The sequence below is a fragment of the Neovison vison genome, chromosome 11, assembly GCF_020171115.1.
Source record: "Neovison vison isolate M4711 chromosome 11, ASM_NN_V1, whole genome shotgun sequence".
NCBI classification, from domain to species: domain Eukaryota; kingdom Metazoa; phylum Chordata; class Mammalia; order Carnivora; family Mustelidae; genus Neogale; species Neogale vison.
In genome coordinates, this window is record NC_058101.1 from 178,092,953 (window position 1) to 178,114,882 (window position 21,930).

At 46.5% G+C, this 21,930-nt stretch overlaps 1 protein-coding gene across 3 annotated transcripts; it reads right to left on the bottom strand.

Annotated features, from left to right (window-relative positions):
* Positions 1 to 4,361: 4,361 nt before the first annotated feature.
* ERLIN2 (ER lipid raft associated 2) lies at positions 4,362 to 21,797 on the bottom strand. Of its 3 annotated transcripts, none has more exons than XM_044225397.1 (13): positions 21,706 to 21,783; positions 20,723 to 20,851; positions 20,366 to 20,487; positions 19,012 to 19,093; positions 17,903 to 17,949; positions 16,187 to 16,248; positions 15,897 to 16,022; positions 11,948 to 12,021; positions 11,739 to 11,797; positions 11,091 to 11,182; positions 10,167 to 10,256; positions 8,183 to 8,262; positions 4,362 to 7,805 (listed from the first exon to the last, which is right to left on the bottom strand). In XM_044225397.1, the coding sequence occupies exons 3-13, from the start codon at positions 20,470 to 20,472 to the stop codon at positions 7,611 to 7,613; spliced, it is 1,014 nt and encodes a 337-aa protein (XP_044081332.1). In that variant the 5' UTR covers positions 20,473 to 20,487; positions 20,723 to 20,851; positions 21,706 to 21,783; the 3' UTR covers positions 4,362 to 7,610. The 3 variants fall into 3 exon arrangements, with proteins under 3 accessions (XP_044081332.1, XP_044081331.1, XP_044081330.1); XM_044225396.1 differs by lacking the exon at positions 21,706 to 21,783 and adding an exon at positions 21,423 to 21,475; XM_044225395.1 differs by lacking the exon at positions 20,723 to 20,851 and having other exon boundaries at positions 21,706 to 21,797.
* Positions 21,798 to 21,930: the final 133 nt, after the last annotated feature.

Sequence of the window (21,930 nt, forward strand, 5' to 3'; positions counted from 1 at the left end):
TGTTGTGCTCTGGGAAAATCACTTCGGACAGAACCTAGGGTACTTGCCATCAAGGACTACTTTTTGGGAAGTTTCTCTTCTCTGTAAATTAGGGTTGCCAAAGACATTAGTAGTAATTGTGTTCAAATAAAATGGCTCTGGACTTGATAATTTCTACTCCTGACTAAATGACGACAATTAAAACATGATTAGAACAGCCTTTCATGGTGTGAATAGTTTGCTGTAGAGATAGCGAGTTGAAGGTGCTAGGCAGCAGTCAGTGCCTGGAGGAACAAAGGGGTTTACAGTAACCAGGACCCTGATGAAGAAATGTATAGAGGAAGGATTGGGTGAACATGACATACTCAAAGTGATAGGGTACTTCAAACACACATTTATTTTTAGAGAGGGAGCATGCAAGCAGGGAGGGGCAGAGAGAGAGGGAGAGGGAGAGAGAGAATCTTTAAGCAGGCTCCACACCCAGCAGAGACTGGCTCAGGGCTGCCTCCCACCACCCTGCAATCATGACCTGAGCCAGAATCAAGAGTCAGACACTTAACTGACTGAACTGCACAGGTGCTCAGGGAAAACATTTAAAAAACCATAACTACTTCATCAGATTTAATGGATGTACATACAATCCAGGGGATAGGTTATTATGACAACAAGCAGGAGTCCTCATTTAGTAGATTTCATTTACTAGGTCAGGTGTATTCTTTGAATTTTAAGGTCAATCTCCCCCATCCCCATTCCCCATATTGTACCTGTGCGTGCCTCCCAAAAAGGCATCAGAAGAGTGACTTAAGATTTCAAGTTAATAAGGACAGTGGTGCCAAGATTGGGTTGTGGTGGCATAGGGCTGATGCACATTCAATCTTGGTTTCCTCACCAAACTGTGATCTTGGATAAGTTACTGAAGCTCTCAACTTTTCATCTATAAAATGGAGTCAATATCTCCTTCAGAGGTGCAATGGGGATTAATGGAGAAAATATTTGTAAGAAAGTTAGCAGAGTGCTTTGCCAAAGCAAGTTTAAATGTTCAACAGGTGGTAGTTCCCCCCCACCTTACCTATTCAGTAAATATCCATAGGGGCATTTCTCTGTAAAGATAACTTGGGGGGAGACCAGGATGCGTAAGACAGGCTTTACTGTGGATTCATTTCTAAGATGCTTTTCACCTCTAACATTCTATAACCTTATGAAAATGGAAGTAAAGACAAAAAGATCAGGGTGACCCCGGTCTCATCATTTCACATTTTTCAATGTCTTTACTTCTCAGCTATGCTTTTGAATGAATTTTATTCCACTTTTTTCTTCTTATTTTCGTTTTCAGTTTATTCTCTTCCACTTCCTGGGACATCAACCATCTCATTTAACACCTCATTCTTCCCTAATCCTTGAAAAATAGAGGTCCACAATCACTTCATCACCTGTAACTGTCTTTAAATTGCTCCCCACAGTTTGCAGGGACAAAGAGGAAGAGAGAAAGATTAAAAAGCCAAATACCGGCGCCTGGGTGGCTCAATGGGTTAAGCTGCTGCCTTCGGCTCAGGTCATGATTTCAGGGTCCTGGGATCGAGTCCTATATCGGGTTCTCCGCTCAGCAGGGGGCCTGCTTCCCTTCCTCTCTCTCTGCCTCTCTGCCTACTTGTGATCTCTCTCTGTCAAATAAATAAATAAAATCTAAAAAAAAAAAAAAGCCAAATACCCAGAGGAACAGATTTTATAAATAATTTTATAAAATCTAGTACAGTTATTCACCATCAATGTCATCAAGTATTTAAAATATGCTCTTCTGTTGTCTGAGGCCCTGAATTATGAGAAAAATGTTCATGCTTCCTTCTGAGCTTACTGTGATTCTTTTGGGAGATAAAAAAAAGATAAAATAATAGAAAATTACAGTTGCCTGGTTACTTGGCTCTAAAGAGAGATGGAGAAATAGTGCCCATGTCCTAATTCAAATGAATTGAGGTAGAGGAGCCCTGACAACAATCCCTCAGCAAACATACTGTCACATTTGGCTTTTGAAATGTGAATATAGATTCTAGAACCACAGACCTGGGGAGAACCTTTAGAGAACATTTGATCTTTCATATAGAAAGAATGACATTGAAACCATCCCAAACAGCACAGACCCTCCCCAAGAAGACCGTCTGAGAAGAAAATATTATTCCTATCAATTCCTGGGTTTCTTTTTCCTTTTTTAAGATTTTATTTATTTAACAGAGAGAGACACAGCAAGAGAGGAAACACAAGCAGGGCGAGTGGGAGAGGGAGAAGCAGGCTTCTGGCCAAGCAGGGAGCATGATACGGGGCTTGATGTGGGGCTCGATCCCAAGACCCTGGGATCATGACCTGAGCCGAAGGCAGACATGTAACGACTGAGCCACCCATGTGCCCCTTCATTTACTTTCTATTTGCACATGACTACTTCTCCTGATTTCAAATTTTAGCTAATCTTACCTTAAGTGAAATCTTTTAAAATACTCTACTGTGCAAGCTAATTTCCTCTTCACTGGTCTCAGAGGAGCTAGAGAATACCTAGCCAACCCTTGTGCAACTTTTATAAAGTGAAGTCATTAAATTCCCCTTCCACCTTTTATGGGGTCAACTTATGGGTTTTATTTTTTTTTATTTTTTTAAAAAAACTTTATTTTTTGAGAGAGAGAGAGAGAGTGAGCAAGAGAGAGACAGACAGCATGAGCTGGGGGCACGGGAAGCAGAGGGGAAGGGAGAAGCAGAATCCCCACTGAGCAGGAAGCCTGATGCCGGACTCATTCAAGGGTGACCCTGGGATCATGACCTAAGTCAAAGATAGACATTTAACCAACTGAACCACCTAGGCACCCCTGGCTTCTTTTTCTTTTTTGTACTTTTTAAATTTTGGTTTTTCTTTTTCAAGATTTTATTTATTTACCTGACAGAGAGAAATCACAAGTAAACGGAGAGGCAGGCAGAGATCTCGAGAGAGGGAAGCAGGCTCCCCGCTGAGCAGAGAGCCCGACTCGGGACTCAATCCCAGGACCCTGTGATCATGACCCGAGCTGAAGGCAGCGGCTTAACCCACTGAGCCACCCAGGCGCCCCTTTAAATTTTGGTTTTAACATTTTGTTTTGCTAGCCTCCTCTTAAAGTCTTTTTTTCCCAAACTGGGAATTCCTCTCAAGAGGGCCAAACCTGCTTCATTTGTACATGGGACATTTTTGTAGATACGTATTCTCAGTACTGTTTGCTGCATTCCAATATCGTTCCCTTTTTCCTCTCTGCGCTATGCAACCTGTAATCTTACTCTGTTATCCCATTTGTTCGATTTTCCACTTAGTGATACCCACTGAATATTTGTGTGCTCTCTAGCCTGTTTTCCCAGATGACTGAAAACGTCATACATGGCAGACCCAGTGCTAACCCCTTCACACACAGAATTTCATTTAATCCACTCAACCCATTTTATAGATGAAGAAAGTGATTTTCAGAGAGGGTAAAGAATTTATTTTAAGGGGTGCCTGGGTGGCTCAGTCATTGGGTGTCTGCTTTCAGCTCAGGTCATGATTCCAGGGTCCTGGGATCGAGCCCTGCGTCAGGCTCCCTGTTCGGCAGGAGGCCTGCTTCTCCTTCTCCCACTCCCCCTGCTTGTGTTTCCTCTCTCGTTGTCTCTGTCAAATAAATAAACAGAATCTTTAAAAAGAAAAAAAAATTATTTAATACCATACACATAGGAAGTGGTCGAGCAGGGACCTGAATCACGACAGTCAAACCCCGGGGACTATATTCTTAACTTACCTATTCAACTGGAAGTTCATATTGTGTATGTAGTGGCTTGCACACCAACAGAGAAAGTCTGAGAGCACCATTAAAAACCCAAGAAAGCCTGGGCTTGGGTTGCCACTTTTGGCAAATAAAAATACAGGCTATTCAGTTAAATGTGCATGTCATATAAATAATTTTTCACTATGTCTCCTGCTATACTTGAGACATACTAAAAGTTATTAGTTGCTTATACAAAATTCAAATTGGACCAAGCATCGTGTATTTTACTTGGCAGCTTTAGGCTGGGCAACTTTCCAGAGTAGAGACTGGGACTTTCTGACTGAATTGGTATCAAAATGAGTTCTGGGTCAACTGAAATGATCTCTACCCTTGGGGCCAGAATTGCAGCCGTGAATGGATTCTTTAAAATGATCAATTTCCATAGCACCTACCAAGAATCATGCCATGTTTACAAATTAGTTGTTTATTGTTTCTACATTAATAATGGGGGTATTCATCTGAATATATTTTTAGGGTGATCTTGCACTCCACGCACTAGGGAGGGATGTTTTATTTCTTTGTATCACCTATCCTAATATTAGCTATAGCTAAATTTCACTTTAATAAAAAAGTAAATACAAAGAAGAATGATTTTATTTATCAAGACTGAAAATAAAACAGATATAAATTCACACCTTTAGTGTTGTCTAAAACAATACCTCCAGCTATCAACCCAAGGTAATTAATCCAGCACATTATTTATAGAGTGATTAATATAACAAGAATCATTTCTCATTTACAGAGGGGGTCATTAAACCGCTGGGGCTCTTTGAAAGTAGAATTACTTTTGATTGTTCAGTCACCACCTTACACAAAAGCAGAAATAAAAAGAAATTCAAATACAAACACAAGCTGATTGACTATTACTTCCTTTCTAAGGAAGCAATAGACGAGTGGCTCGGACCCTACCGAGTAGAACTAATGAAGGAGCCCGTTAAGTTCACAGACACAGAGCAGCCACTAGTCAACATACAGGTTTATTCTCCACTGAGGATTGAAGTTTATCTTCAATCAAACTTAAAATGCGAAGTCAGTAAGACGACGACCTTACTTTCACTACTTACTCTCTGTAAATGGCAAAGCCAACAGTGCTGAAAGATATATGGACCCAAAGAAATTACAACAGATCATTTAGAAAACAACTTTTTTTTTTTTTTGAGTCAATATATTGCCAAAATTCTTTCAATTATATTTTTCCTCCTTCAGGTTAATATGACCACAGATCCATTCAAATTTATTTTATTTTAGTCTTATAAAAACTATTAACAAACTTTGGCTTCCTTGCAAATATTCTGTCCTTATATTAAAAAAGTGATTAAAAACAGTACGAATAGGAACCACTTCTGTAAAGTTTAATGAGAAACATTCAACCAAGGTGCCTTTTCCTTGGAAAAATCCTACAAAAACTGAATTTTATAAACAGTTACGTATTTTGATAGAAGTTCCATTTACAAATAGCAGCCATGACTTTACTGCCTACAAATGTGTAGGCTGTCACATTTTACATGTTTAGGATTCCAATGTTTTAAGATCAGATTTTCTAGTGAGTGCTGAAGACACAGAATCACACAGATTGGTTAGTCGTCCCTTGCTGAGTAAACTGCTGACTTCCATGATTTTACTATTCAGGCAGGTGCAGCTAACCGCGGAATTTAAACGGAGGGGCACTATGACATTTCTATTTTTTGTTCAGAGAGGAAGCAACATTAGCATTGAGGGAGGCAGGGGCAGCAGGATTTGACTTCGAGGCTCTTTTGTGGTTAAAGTTTATCAAGTGCAAGGGACAAGCTGTCACAGGATGTTAGTATTGGGCTTTCAAGAGAAGAACCTGAGCAAACGTGCTATTGAGGTGGAGAGATCCTTGCTTTTTGTTCTATTGAAGTAGTGTTTTCTGAGGCCTAGGCAGCAAATCTCGGAGTAAAGGAAGCGGAAAAATATGTATGGGGATACTAGATGTCATGTGTCATGTTGCTCCCAACAAGGGATTAATGGCATCGAAATGGGAGGAGAGTGAGAAGATCTTAATAATGGATACCTATGTTGGCCTTGGGAGACGGTCTTCTGCAAGCACTTTCGAGCACATAAAAATCCATCATTGCTAGGAACAGTGGGCTGCTTGCACGAAGTATGACCAGGACCACTGGTGTGAGAATTCTTAAGTCCCAGAAGTGGGAGCAGGTAAGGGCAATGCTTGAATTAAGAGGAGTTAACATGTTGTTTCTACCTAAGCAGGCTGAATGCTCTCCAAACTCTCCACAAGCCTGGTGCTACCTGGGAGCAAGCTGGCCTGAATTCTGGGGCCATCCAATAAAGCAGAAGTCTGGGCACGGGACCAAAAATGAGGTGGGCATCTGTGCCAGAAGGTATGGTTCATAGTTTCACTGAGGGAAAAGGGGTACCGTGGTAGTTTCTTTGGTAGTGGTGGTGGGGAGGGCAGCTAATAACAAGGCCAGACCCTAAGCCGGAGTTTGTCATGGAGAAGACCAACATGCCTGCAAGTGAAAGGGGAGTTAACCTCACAGTCTGGTACACAGCTCACGGCCTACATAAGCTGGAACCCACCTCCTCCCCCTGATTTCAGGATATAAGAAAACCTTCCTTTCAGGGTTGGTCTTCTCCATCCCAAATCTTCCAGAATGACACAAAATTTTCCTAACTAGAAATGGGGAAAAACAAAACAAAACAAAACCCAACCAACAAAAAACTACCCCAAACCATTCGAACAGATTTTGATGCAGCCCTTCCAAGCCAGGGACCTGGGCATGAGCCCGTGACGTGTACCCCACAACTGTCTCTGGTGGTAGGACATTCGGTCTGACCCCTGTGTGGCTGCTGGCGCCCTAGACTTCAAAACACATGCTACTAGCGGGCTCCCTTTTTATCACTCCGTCAGACTGACTGCCTGTAGGCTGTAAGACCAGGAGATCCTTCGGGTGTCTTTCCTCCGCCCCCAGAGGCGCTCTTGGACAGAGAACCTCCACGGTGAGAAAGATGCTAGGCCTCAAGGAACACATGCACTTTGCCAAGCAGGTACCACGCTGGCTGAGAGACAGAGCGACCCCCTTGAGCAGCTAGTAAGACACTTGGGTTGTTTGTTCCTATCTTCCTAATGCTGAGTGGAATCAACGAAGAGATTCGAGAGGGGGAAAAAAAAATCACAGAACAGGTGAAGAGTTTTAAGAAGAATTGTGGGTGATGCCCAAACCTGGCCTCTGGAATATAGTCAGAAATCGCTGCTTTTTAAGCCCTGGGGTGAAGAGGGTAGGAGACAGAAGCTTGCAAAACCTAGCACCAGTCCTTCCTTGTGAGGGCTCGAGAGCGCGCGCTGCCAAAACAACTCCCATGTGCTGCTGCCCCCCAGCTCAGGGCCGACTCACAAGCACACAGCTACTCAGCGGCTGAGCCTTCCCCACAGGCATCCTTGGAGGCAGAGGTGAGAAAATTGGACTGCCTTTCCCCAAATGGGGGAAAGCAAATCACCTGGAGGCAACACCCTCTATCTCTCCCCCTCTGTAATGATCAAATCCCTCCTTACGCCAGCGTCAAGGGGTTAAAATGAGTGTCTGGAGGGCAAAGGTCAAACCCACGGTTTGCCCATCTTAACAGAAGTCACATGACCCTCTTACCTGAATAAGACCCCAAATCATCAATCCCAGCCCTCCCTTCCCAGGAAGGGGAATAGATTTAAATCCATTTCTTCTTTTTGCTCCACAGAATGTGGAAGAGAGTCAAAGCAGGTAGTGTGGGAGGGAGGAGCATCCCGGTTCATCATTCAAAAATAAAGATCTCTTGTAAGTGTCATCCGAGGTTGTATACAAAAAACTTTCAATTCTCCTCCGGGTCTACGTCCAAGGGCTCATCATCGAAACTCAGCTTGTCAGCCAGCCCCTCGAACTGCTTGCCCAGACCGCCTGCAGAGTCCACGAACATGTTCGGGATGTCTTTGCCGAAGTAAATCTTGCTGTTGGAAGCGATGGCTCTGTACTTCATCAGCTGCAGGTACTCCGGTGTCAGCTTCAGCTGGAAGAAACAAAGCAGAGCCCAGGTGGAGCCCGATCCGGGACAGCTCTGGGGGGCCCCCTTCACAGAGGGTCTCTGTCCAAGCAGTGCGCCCCCTCGACTCTTCCAGGCCTCACGGCTCTCCAAGTGATGGGGCACTAATGGATCTGCGCAGTCAGAGCTGCCAGTCTGAGGAGTTTCTGTTTCACACGATGATACAGCTTCTGCGGAAGCTCGGCTCAGGGGATGGGCAGCCCCCATGCCCCACAGCACAGCAGCCATCCCTTCTGGCCAGGCGGGCCTTTGCCGGTGGCAGCCATCCGACATCCGGAGCTCTCAAACAACATTAGTGCAAGGCCAAATAGACCATCCCCTCCCCAGGTGGCCCAGGGTTTTACCTTGTTGGCTTCGGCCAGCTTCATAGCGGTGTAGCACTCCGCATCGGCCTTCGCCTTCTCCCGGGCCAGGAACGCAGCATCTGTGGGCAACAGGGCAGTGAGTGCAGGGCAGAGGCCACCAGAACACTGGGCCCTGGGCCCTTCCCCCATCTGCCTCCGTGACCTCGGGAAGACTGCTCTTTTGCCTCTATGCTTTGGTTTCCTCTGCTGCAAAATATGGAAAGAGGTGTTTTTCCCTACTTCACAAGTCGTGGTTGATTTTCAACCACGATGAGGAGGTGCCTGGATGGCATCCCCCTGCGGTTGGGACTAAAGATGAACAAGGCCGCTGCTGTGCCCAGCAACCTCTCTGACAGCAGGCTCTGGAGGAGCACTGCAGCCCAGTGATGCTTCTGTTTCCCTGCACTGACTCCTCTTGCTGCTCCTCTGCATGGAAGCCGCATGGGGCCTGCCCCCACCTCGAGCCTCAGAGCTCTCCAGATCATCCCTCTTGCGGGGCTCAGCAAAAGCCCCAGGAGCCCAGCTGGAGGTGACCCCTCCTAAAGAAAGCCTCTCCAACTTCGTTGCCCTTTTTATTTCCATTGCTCATTTCAAAAAGGTCCTTGTTAACAGTGAGGAAGCTGGCATAACTCTAAATAAGGCCACTATACACCGCGGTCCAGACCAACACCTGTTTGGACGAAGTCCTATTTCAAGCTCCACTGCGCGCACGACACTTTTCCTCAATCCGATGAGACGCGCTTTCTGTCGAGCTGATACAAAATTTTTGCTTACTCCCTTGCCCTGGGAATGAGGCCAGCCTCCCGTAAGCGATATCTGTAGCCAAAAGCCTGGGAAGGACAGCCAGTCCGCGGGTGGGTTCTTCCTGCCCACCCCCAGCGAGACCCCGGGGCGGAAGGAGGGTGGAGTCTGGCACGGGTGCTGGCTGCAGGTGGCCATCAAGTGGCCTTAGCACCTGATGACATGTTTTTACAAGAAATAAGAATGTCTTGTTTTGCCAAGAGCTCCCTAATGAGGAGCCACTAACCTGTAAAATCCTAGCTGGCTCCTCACCGGGCCTACTCAAAGCCTGACAGGTCCCACAGTGAGTCCAAGTGGGCACAGGACTTGGAAGCTGGGCATCGAGGGCCCATTTTTGTCCTAGAATTTTTTTTTTTTTAAGTTTTTTTTTTTTTTTTTTAAGATTTTATGTATTTATTTGACAGAGAGAAATCACAAGTAGATGGAGAGACAGGCAGAGAGAGAGGGGGAAGCAGGCTCCCTGCTGAGCAGAGAGCCCGATGCGGGACTCGATCCCAGGACCCTGAGATCATGACCTGAGCCGAAGGCAGCGGCTTAACCCACTGAGCCACCCAGGTGCCCTTGTCCTAGAATTTGCTTGATTTAAGGCACCACGTGAAGGAAAGGGTAGGTGGTGGGAACCAGCTGAGGGCTTAGGGGCAGGGAACTGAAGGTGAACAGAGTTCAGAAAAGCCAGCAGAGAAAACCTTCTCCAGCTCCAGTGCTATTGGTGCTGAAAAGGTGTCCCTTTCACAGCTGCCTTGGTATCCACGACAGGGGGTGCCAAGAGCAGACTTCGAGGCCGTAGCTGTGGTGTTTGCTGACGTGCACGGGGGCTAGGGAAGGCACAGGGAAGAGCTGCTGTTCTGGCCTCACCTCTTTGCTCACTTCCTAGGCTCTGAGACCCTTGCCAGACAGCAGGACCTTCAGTAATTTCCTTTTTCCTTAGGCATCACATGAGCGCGCCTAGCTGCACGCAGTGGACGTCTGCTGAGTGAGCGAACGCTCTCTGAAGTGGAAAACTGATGCCAGCCTGGCCCGTATCTCCCCCAAAGTCGACTCAAAGCACTGAGAAAAAGTGATTTTCCAAAGAAATCATCACATCTTAGAACAAAGATGAAAGTACAAAGGAAATGACTGTCTCATCCCTTGTCACAAGGTGGGGCCCGAGGAAACCTTGGGCGTTCAATTCACCTGTGCTCACCTTCAATTTCTGAAATCTTCTTCTCCGTCTCCTTCTCCATCACCTTCTGCCCATAGGTGATTTCTGCGACCTGAGCCACTTTTTCTGCCTCTACAGTAAGAAAGTTGAGAAAAGGCTCAGAGCTCTGGTATTTCAAAAGCTGGACTGTTTGACCCTTCCCGAGTCTCTGATGCAGGCCGGTGGGTTAGCTCAGAAGGAGAGCCCGGCGAGGGCCACAGGTGGGCTGTACCAGTGAGGGCGGTACCACGACATCGGCACAAGACAGTAAACGGAGAGACCTGGGCCCCGTGACAGAAGCGAGGAGCAGGCTCTCACCTCTCCTGTCACAAGGGTATTTCTCCTGAACAAATAGGCTAAGGAGTAAGATAACTCTCCAAACAGTTTCTCCCTACCACTTCACTTTGGGAAGCAGTTTGTCATTGTTGATAATCCAGTGTAGTGGTTACGAACCAGGTTCTGGACAGAGTCCCTGGGGTTGAATCCCATTTCCACCAGTTACTCGCCATACGACCCTGGGCACATTGTTTAAACCCTCTAGTCTTTGATTCGGGAAAATGAGGTTAACGATAGAACTTATGTCACCTGGTGGTTGTGAGGAGTACATGTGAGCACATGTAAGTGCTTAGAAAAGTACATGACCCATATACCTGCTCGACAGGTTATCCGCCATTCTTATTATCCGTTAATGCATTAAGAAAAAGGTTCTTTTCATTTCAAACGTAAGGAGAGACTCAAAATGCACTGCCCCTAGCTGTGATCTGACGACTGCCACTCTGCTTCTGGGAGTACGAATGCCACTCCTGCACCCCAGCAAGGGTTTGGAGGGCTGTGTGACCTAACAGTGCCCGAGGCTACCTCTCAGCTTCCCACCACCCCCTCTGGCCCCCTTTGCCATGTGAGGGGATCGCAGAACCACATTCAGACCGATGAGGGCCTTCTTCCGCTCCGTCTCAGCTTCCTTCTCCACCACCTTCTGTTTCTGTGCTGCAATGAGAAGCTTCGTCTTCTCACTTTCCCTGATGGGGGAAAAAAAAAGCTGTGAGGCCACCATAGAAGAAGCTACTGAGGAACTTCACTGTCTCCCAGAGAAGCCAGACTTCCGCTGAGGAGAGGCAAACTGTGAGTTCATCCTCTCTCCTGGAAGGCTGTTGAATGTCCCAGGGAAAAGCAGGTCTGTTGCAGACAGTACCACGGCTCTCTCTCACTTCCAAAATAACTCATTTGTGGGAAATAAAGTATAATTTACTTTGGTAAAATGCACCTGCCTGCCCACTTAAACACCTTTCGCTCCTATCGTCTTTGATATGATCCAGGAAGCACAAACAATGCCCCCTGGCCCTGTAAAAAGCAGCACTGGTGGGAAGGGCTTCTCCTGTGGCTCTCCACCACAGCTACGGAGCCCAGGTGACTGTCCAGACGCACCTGCTCCATCTCAGAGAGCGATGGGCTGGAACGAATACTCAAGAAGGGCAATGAGCTCCTGGCATGGCTTCAGTTAACTTTGGGATGGGATGAGGTGGGGGTGGGGCGGGGGAGAGTGGTGGGTGTAGCTCGGGCAGCAGAAATACTCACATCAACTCGTAGTTTCTGCGGATCGCCTCAGGGATATTGGGCTTGGTCACCCGCACAGCCTGGAGGAGGAAAACAGCACAGGAAGGTGAGGGTGGTGAGGGACAGAAGCACTGCCCACTGGCCCTTCATCTTCCTGCACAAAAAGGACATCCTCTGGAAGGGGGGGATGCCCCTTCAGCAGAGCCGGCTCCCATTGTGGCCATGCTTACTTGGATGACAAGCCCAGGGGCCATGGAGGTCAGGTCCTGTTGTAAAGCCAGCTTGAGGTTTTCGTCAATCTGATCTGGAATCAAGAAAGACGGCAAGAGTTGTTGTTACACTCTGGGCAGGGTGGAGGAAAGCACAGGGGTAGAGGACAAACTATACCACCAGCTCAAGAATGCACCCTACAGGCCAAAGGGCTTTCCAAGGCAGAGGGCTTATCAGAGCCCAGAAATCTGAAGATCCTTGGCACATCTTTCAAAGCAACATGCCTCTGCAGCCACTCTATGCAAGTTGGATGTGAGAGCATCCTTTTCCTGTGGCCTCCACATAAAATCACCCAGGCTGTAGAAAATAGCAACCTAGGGGCACCTGCGTGGCTCAGTGGGTTAGGCCTCTGCCTTCGGCTCAGGTCATGATCTCAGGGTCCTGGGATCAAGCGGGGAGCCTGCTTCTCCTCCCCCTCTCTGCCTGCTGCTCTGCCTACTTGTGATCTGTCAAATAAATTAAAAAAAAAACTTAAAAAAAGAAAATAGCAACCTTGCCCAAAAGGAAACTGAGCTTTAATAAGAAAAAGGACAAACAAGTCTTGTACATTTCTTGAGTCAGGCGGCAACCTTTTCCTAGACAATAGCAGCTAAAGAGAAGCCAGGCAGTCTGTTTTCAAGAGGAAGGAAGGTGGAGTGGCTATGCTAGGTATTTCGAAGGGAGCCAAGCCATTGAAATCCAGTCATTTGAGAAGTTTCTAAAAGAAAAATAGACTCTGACGTCAACGAAAGCCCCAAGGAAGACTATTTCCATTAAGAACTCCATCAAAGAACACAGTGGGGAAAATGAAAATTTATGGTTCTGGAAACGAGCCCGAGTCTTTTGATAGTCGTTTGCTTTGGCCCTGATTGCTCTGTGTGGAATTCACATGGGAGCTGTTTCATAGGCAAGTGTAGGAAGAGCTCTGACAACCCCTCCCGACCCCCCTCTTTGTGGCTGGGATCCTATAGCCCCCACAGCTGCCCTCTCTGGCTGGGCCTTCTCTTCCTGAGCCCTGCCCAGGAGGTCCTCGGTAAGACCTTGGACGGTGCTGAGAAGACTCCACAGAACCAGGTTAGGGCATCCGAATTGAATCACCTCCCTGTCAGATGCCACCCACTTTAAGTGGCCGTTTTTGGTCACCAGTGCCCAAAAAACAGGGGCCTCTGAGGAATGGCAAGTGGAACTCCCTGCCTTTAACAGATGCCCAGACCAGACTGAGGCCCACAGTTCAGTAATGTATTCATGCTAGTTAGGAGCCAAAATAATACATTTGTTTAATTACTACGCTTTAATTTTTAGGGCTGTTTTATGCTTTAAAACAACACTATCTTCAACTGTCTAATCGGTAAGCAAGAGATTTTAATGTTTCCACACACTGGATATGCTCCCACAAGCCTCTTAGTATGAGGGAGAAATGCCCCAGAAGGCAGCACCTCAGACCTGATATGTGTTTAACAACTTGACAGCCATGGATAAACATCACATTTCATATTTTCTTTCTTAATAGAATACCAACCAAACTTTGAGATGTTCTGTGCCCTCCCTAAGTTAATAATAAATAATAATGTCATTTATTAAACCAAATTATATCTGACTTAAAGCAGACAACCGTGGTCCTGGGCTCATAACTTTCCAGGAAAATCTGGAAGAAATATTTTGCCACAGGGCACCTGGGTGGCTCAGTGGATTAATCATCTGCCTTCAGCTTAGGTCATGATCTCAGGGTCCTGGGATGGAGTCCTGCATCGGGCTCTCTGCTCAGCAGGGAGCCTGCTTCCCCCACCCCCTCTGTCTGCCTCTCTGCCTACTTGTGATCTCTGTCAAATAAATAAATAAAATCTTAAAAAAAAAAAAGAGAAGTATTTTGTCAGGTGGTTTATTATAAAAGTAGTATCGGTAATAAGTTGTTTATACAATATAGTCATGCAAATAAATGCAGATTAGGTTACATTACACAAAGAGATTGCCAGGGGTCATTGCTGAATGAGATCTATGTAGTGTTTTTATAAGACAGGCATAGAGGAGGCATCAGCATAAGCAGGGATGAGAATTACACAGTCATGTGGGAGGGAAGTCAGGGCCATGAGTCCTGAGAGGACAGACACAGCTAGTGGAAAACCTTCCACGTTCTAGGAATGGGAGTAGAGACATGAATTCCTCCTTTACAGACACAAATAGGTTCTAAGCAAGGCAGTGTTTTTGCTCGGAAGATGTAACTTTAAAAAGAAAGAAAATTTCAAAGCAATTACATTTTCCCAGCTTCACTGTACAAGAAGTTTCACTAAGCTACTAAGTTTATCTCTTGGGCAATATGAAGTTTCCTTTTTTTTTTCTTTTCTTTTTTAAAGATTTCATTTTTAAGTAATCTCTACATCCAGTGTGGGGCTTGAACCCACGATCCTGAGATCAAGAGTTGTGTGCTTCACCGACTGAGCCTACCAGGTGCCCAGACAGTAAGAAGTTTTCTATTGCAAAACAATTTCATATTTTCATTTTCTCTTCATGGAAGTTACAGTCCTTTGTCTCTTGTTGTTTCAAATGCTTTAAAGTGTTCTTTTAATGGCACAAGTTCTAAAACCAGGGCTAGAGAGAAAATAAATACTTTTTTTTTTTTTTTTTAAGATTTTATTTCTTTACTTGACAGAGACAGACACAGTGAAAGAACACAAGCAGGAGGTTGTGGGAGAGGGAGAAAAAGGGCTTTCCGCCGAGCAGGGAGCCCAATGTGGGGAACAATCCCGGGACCCTGGGATCATGACCTGAGCCAAAGGCAGACACTTAATGACTGAGCCACCCGGGCACCCTGAGAAAACTAATGTTATTTTATAAAGTGCTCTTAGTTTGAAGTTAAAAACAAAACCCAAAAAACTAGTAATAGCAAATTCACAGAATTTTTCTTTAAAGCATACTGAATTCAAACCCTGTAAAGTGAATTTAGATTTATTTTCTATTGCAAGAAATTAGAAGTGATTCTGAAGATGTCCCGAATCAGAAATGTGTGCAAGGGGCTCCCTCACTGAGCTCACGGGCAGCACCAGGGGTCCCTCCCTGCTCCTATCTACTCTGCGAAACATTCTATCAGGGTCCTTTTTAATGAAGATTGCTGGGAAGAGACATTGTCCAGTCCTAGTATCAGGAATAGTTGTACTATCATTTACTCTCAGCACTGGCCACTAGAAAACTTCTGGCAGCAAGCTTCAAGAGAACACTTAACCACAAAAGAGCTCGAACAATTACTGAACTGTTTCTTTCTCTTGTTGCTGAAGTCAGGCTATATTTATTTTGACTGGTAAAAAAGGTCAAAAAGTGTGTACTTAAGCATGTGGATTCTTTTAAGGGTTTTCCTATTCATCTCTATGCATGCAGGCTTAAAGAAACTAGGAACTTTAAGCAGCTATGGTCCTGGTCCCGCTTCTAGAATTAAATGTGAACCCTACTGTCCTCCTCACCTCTCCTGGAGGCCCTTCTTTCAGTGTGGTGGACAGAGAAGCACTCACAGGAGAGGGAGGGTCTAGCCTAAGCTCTGCTAAGAAATAGTTCTAAAACTTTCTCTTTGGGCCTTAGTCCCCTCACCTGAAAATGAGGGTTTTGGGGTGGATAATCTCTAAGGTTCTTCTAGAATGGACTCTGTCTTCATTACAGAAGGCTGTTTTAGGGATAGTCGGAATGCTCTGCCTTCCAGTCCTCTGATTCGGGCCAGGAGTCCTCTAGTCCACATACGCCTGTGCGCAAGGCTCACCGGCTTTCATGACCTTCTGCCACTGTCATCAACATTTTCTAGAAGTTCTGCTTGGGACCAGTTCCCGGGCACTGGCTTCTTTGACACTTCCTATCCCTGGGAACCCATCCTCCCCTATGATAGCTCAGAAGTAGGCGGTGGGGGGTACAGCGGTGGAGGCATGCTACGGCCAGCAGAGGCTTTCTTACCGAAGAGCTCTATGTAGACCTCCTGCAGGGTGTGCACACTGCAGAACTGGTTCAGCTCATGGTGGATCTTATTGAAGATGAGAGCCTTGTCGTAGTCAGCAGTGTAGTTCTTCACGATGTCATACACTGGGAGGGAAGGCAGGACTGCAGTCAGAAAAGGCAGGACTCCTTTCTCAGACACAGCGGCTCTCCCCGCCTGAGGTGCTGAGACCGACGCGGGGTGGCGGTGCAGACGGGGGGACATGCTGGGCAAAGCAAGTCGGTGGTGAAGGTCAAATGGAAAAACGTACCTGCATTTGGGACCAAGAAGTTCACCACTTCAATTCGGTCAAAGTAGATCATCACACCACCACTGTTGGGGGAAGAAGGAAGAAAGAAGTCACCAGTAGGCTCTGGAACAGAGTGCCGTCTCTAGGTGATGGCATCAAGTGTGTGACCTGGCAGAAAAGGAGCAGAGGAGTTCATGGGAGGCCAGAAGGCATGAGATCTCCAAGTAGGAATCTTCCAAGCTTAGAGCAAGAACACCATCTCCTGAGAAACCACACCTCCTCAGAGTATCTCCATAAGGAGAAAAGTGAAACTTCTGGGTGCCACTAGGAAGAGGACAGTTCGTATCTGCTGAATCTGCAATGCCCTTTGATTAAAGCAATCCATTAATGGGAAAAGAAAAGTGAAGGATTTCTCAGCATTTAGAAGGCTACCGTGGGACTCTTATGGTCACTGTTTCTCCCTTGGACTTGACCATCACTTTGGTTCAGCACTTCCCTCTCCTGACACATATTCATAATAAATAATTTTGAGCATACAGAAACGCTGAAAGAACAATATAACTCACATGCATACATGAACACCTACATTTAGCAATTGCTAACATTTTACCTTACAGATTGCTCTGCTTTTTATGCTGAACATTTCAAAGTGAGTTGCCGTCATGATACTCTTTCTCCCTTAACATGTCAGTGAGCAACATGCACTGAGGTATAATGACATCCTTCTATGTCCCAAATCTAAGAAAATTAACAATAATTTCTCAACGACCTCTAATACCAGATCCTTATTCCAGTTTCCTGTTGTTCCTGTTAAGGACTGAATTGTGTGCCCTCCAAAAGTCCATTTGCCGAAACTCTTAAAAGCCCCCTGTCACTGTATTGAGTGAAACAGGGCCATAAGGTGGTAATTAAGACTCCATGAAGTCATAGAGGTAGGTCCCCAACCCGATTGGACTGGTAAAGGAAAAGAGGCAGACACCAGAAATTTTCTGCCTGCGTGCACCCAGGAAAGGCCACGTGAGGACACTGCAAAGTCACCATCTGCAAGCGAGGAAAAGAGGCTTCACCAGAGACAAAGCCTGCTGGCACCTTGGACTCTGTTTCCGTTCAGTCTGTGGCCCTCTCTTATGGCTGCCCGAGCTGACTCATCCAGTCCCTGTCTTTCATAGATGGTATTTTTGAACCAAGTTCTAATTAAGGCTCACCATGCCTTTGTTTATGTCTTTTAGGTCTGCTTTCCAACCCAAAGCTCCTCCCTGTGATGCCACCAGGTCAGCTGTCCCGTGAGATGCCCTAATTCTGGATTTGCCTGAATGTTTCCTTGTGGTGGTGGTTTGTGATTCTATTCCAATTTGGACCTTCTTTACTTGTCATCCAGACCACTGGAGTGTTGTTCTGTTTGGATATCTAGACCCTGAGGTCAGCCCTTACCTTTACAACATTCCCCAGCTATCAAGTCATTTATCTGCTAAGAGCTTTTAGTGGATCTTCACTTATAACGGAAAAAGCCCACACTCAGCACAGAATTCAAGGTCCTCCTGAACCTGCCTACCTTCTGTGATTTTTCCTATGGCACCGCATGTCCTCATCAAATCGGAACCAAGGGAGCAAGGAGGCAGGGAATTTGGTAAGACCACCGAGAAGGAATGCTTCTCCTTTCACTGTCTCTAACAGTGAGAGCTAACAGCCAGTCCTTCCGCCGACATAGGCTTACCCCATTCACCCCACGCAGCTTACCTAGTCCCGCAAGGCACATTCTTCACCTCATCTGTCTGCAGTGTGGTCTAGAAACAGAGAAGACATAAAATGGCTGTAAAATGGGCCATGAGGAGTAAAGTAACTTAGTTTTGGAATCCCAATCGCCTGGTCCTTGAGGTTATCTGGGTTGACCTTTGGCCTTGTTAAACAAGAATACTCTGTCTAATCTTCTTTAGTTACACAGGGTGTCTGACTCAGGAACAAAGGTACCTACCCCAGCTTCACTGTAAGTGAATCACCATATGCACTAGCTGTGTAATAATGGTTTAGTTAAAAAAAAGAAAAAAAGAACTTGGATTAGGAGTTCTAAGATCGTCTTTATCTCTACTGTCCTCCTTTCACTAGTTTTGAAACTAGAGGATTCTGTATTTAACCTGGCTCAGCCCCTTCTCAGCACTACTGTGAGACTCCCAAGATCCTGGGCACAAATGTGCTCTGAAAACCATCGAGCACCGGAGATGGCAGAAGAAATGAACAGGGAGAATGCTGATGTCCCAGGATATTTTCCTGAGTCGGTTCAAAAATCATCCTCTACATCTTCTTATCCCTCTTAGCTGGACATACTTCAAAGACGGCCAGTCTATCTGAGCCAGGCCTTCTATCTGTTATAATTAATCCTAGTCTTCCTTTAGATGTCATCCCACTTCACCAAGTCCAACTTTCCTCTCCCCCCACCCCTCAAATTATGTTCACATCTATGAAGTTCAAATAAGAACCAGCAAAATTACCATGTTTTATTCCCATTTATCTAGGTAACCTGTGACTAAAAACACACAGACCCACACATCCTACTTTTCCTTCTTTATCTTCAGCACATTCTTCTCTGGCTCTACCTTGACATGAAGAAATAATTCCCAGCTGGGGCCAATGGGTCAAGGCAATGACCCCATTCAGCCATTTCAACAATCAAATAAAGTTCCAGAGTATGCGGTTCATGGGGTCTCATTCTTTCTAAAGATACGATACATTACATATATACATTCCTTGAAGAGGCATTTACTCATCTAATGGGGAAATAATTCCAAATCATTTGTTTGCCAACACCCCAAACCTGCAGAGGCCAAACATGCCCCACAAGCCCAGTTCACCTGCACCGACTTATACGATGTGATGAAAGGAAGCATGAGATGGAAACCCGGGCCGCTGGTTGAAGTCAGAAGGGCTCCGCCTCTGCAGAGGAGAGAGAGGAGGTTTAGCAAGAGCTAGCAATGACAGCAATTACTATTTGCACCCACCTTCTCTATGCCCCCATAAACATCTCATACAGAATGACATGTGCCTGAGCCATGTCCGTAGACCTCTTCCTCTCAGCTCAACCCTAACATTCTAGGAAGCCTGATGGTAAAACATAAAACCATTATTCATGCTTTCGAGGCAGGAAAAATAGGCATATGGGCCAAGTGGAATGAAGACAGCAGGATCCCTGGCAATCCTTAACAGAAGGGGAAGGCTATTTTACTTGGTCATACCCGTTGAGTTTGTGGCAATCCTTGGGGGGCAGTTAAGTCCGGTAATACATTTACCGACTAACTGCACTAATACCGGAGTCAAGGGACACGAACAACCAAAAGAGTAATTTTAAGAATGCTTTAAAAATCATCTGCATACCTTTTTTGGGCAGTAGGGTGACCCTCAGAACCAAGTTATATGTAAAGGGTAACAAAATTAAAAGCCTTTTTTTGGCACAAATGAGCAGCAGGTGGGGAGAAATAAAAGGGGAGAACGGAGCCCAATGAAACTTTTAGAAATTGCTATTGATAGTCCAGGAATAGGTATCTTGGGCACATATAAGGGGTTCATAACAGCGAAAAGCAAAAAACTTGAGTCACGGAGGTTACTGAGAGGAAAGCAACCCAAGATTTCTAAGTGTTTCTTTGCTTTGCATTTCCCCCCAAAAACAAACAAAGAAAAAAACCCAGCAACAGAGATGCAACGGGCTCCTTTTTCTTGTAAGAATCACTACTCTTGGGCTTGCCTTGATTGATATAGATCAGTCTGAAGGATTCCTTTTTCCTGAAATGGTAATTTTCAAGAGTGGGTATAAACGAGCAGAGCAGGCTAGCTCCTCAAGTTTCCATCAAGAACTGGTACTCATGGGAGGTAACCTTGTGGCACTAAGATTCCGGGGAGGGATGTAGGAGAAAACAATGTTTCAGAGAGGATCTGCAAGCACTGGTTTCCTTTAGATTTTGTCTCTAAATCTCTAGACACATTTATTGTCCACCACCCATGGCATCAACTTAAGACAATTAAGCTTTATAGTCACATTTATATATGCATATAAGAGTGTGTGTGTATGTCCCTTTCATGGTCACTGACACCACAGCTCCATCTAAAAAGACTCCTTTACTCAACAGACACAGATAATCAACAGAATCTGCTAGACAGTGACGAGGAAAGAGACATTTAACAGGGAGCTGCAAGCTTCTGTCTCTTCCTTACCTGTAATACACCCCAATATGTCCCTCTTCTATCTTGTGCACAGCTGAGAAGAGAGATGCACAAAAGAAACTGGTAGCCACAGCCACAACTGCTCCCAACTGAGCCATCAGCGAACCTGTATCCTAGGGAAAAAGACGCAGGAAAACGTGTGTGGTCCAACACGTAGGAGAGAAGTTACAACGGGGAGAGCACCCCACTAAGCTGAGCTCCCTGAAGTGGCTCAGGCCCAGCCTGTTGTACTATGGCTAGATGTACTATGGCTAGCCTGTTGTACCAAGGCTAGATGTCCAACTCTCTTCATCCTGTTCTCAGGCAACATTCCCACTCCTCCCCCAGCTGTGGGATCATATTCCCTACCTCCCCCAGGAGGCAGTGGCTCCAGATACAGCGGGGCCCCAAGAGAGAACCAGTGCCAGTTGGGCAGCGTTCAGAACACAGCCTTCTCTTCCTGTGAACACGAATGTGCTGTCACTGGAGTCACTCATGCTAGTAAAAGGGAAGAGAGGCAGCTGCAGTATGTTGCCCAAATTACAGAGGATGTCAAATGACAGGCAGTTGTGGCTATGTAATTCTGGTCAGAGCCTCCCAGTCCTAATTGCCTGCCATTTCAAAGGAAACCATTATTTACTCCTTTCAGATGCTGGAGCGACAGAGTCAGCATGTGAGCAGAGTTCACATGATGGGATTCTCTGGCCTTTCGTCCACCTTCCCAATTATTCCTTTGGATCCAAACCGGGGAGGGCTCTGAATACAGCCTCCCACACACCTGCCTGGCACTTTGCACCTGACAGGTCCCCCAAGCCCATGGTTAGAGGAGAAAGAGGGTTCTCCAGGGTGGGCTGACTAGGATCCTGGGACCAACTGCGTTCAAGCACCAGGATAAGAAAGAGCTGGCATCTAGAGACTCATTTCCTAAACAACGAAGGCTCTGGAAAAACGATGGTTGACAGCAAAGTTCACAGTCTGGCGTGCCTGGGCCCACCCGCGCAGGGCGTGGATTCTGCCTCCCGGGGCTAACATAGCTCGGGCTCAGACGTCTATGAGGCGCTTATTTTACCGTGGCGGACTCCAGCTACCGATCTGCAGCTGCGTCCTTTCTGCAAACGCCCCCCCCCACCCCGCCCTCAACCCGCGCCCCTTCCCTGCCCTCTTCGGAGAGAGGGTCGCGCGTCCCTAGCGCCCTGGGGCTCGCGGGGAAGGGACGGAACAGAAAGGGGTTGCTTTCTCGCTCCTGAGGGAGAGAGGCTGCGGGAGCTGGGGCCGCGGAGAACGGCTGATGAGCTTCGGCCGGGAGCCGCAACTAGGCCCAGTGCGCACACTAAGGGGCGGGGGCCGCGTACCAAGCTGTCCCTCCAGGCGCTCCGTACTCTTCCGAACCCCCGTGCAACCGTAGAAACCGCCACGCCCTCCACACGCTACTTCCTTCCGGGCCCGTCGCTTTGATGACGCCATTAGTTCACGCGAGAAGAACGCACCTTCCTTAGGTCGTCAGCCCCACCCCCTGCCCTCCGAGCTGTCGGAGTCCGCGCTTGGCCGCCAGAGGGCGCCAGCGCCTCGGTCCGGCC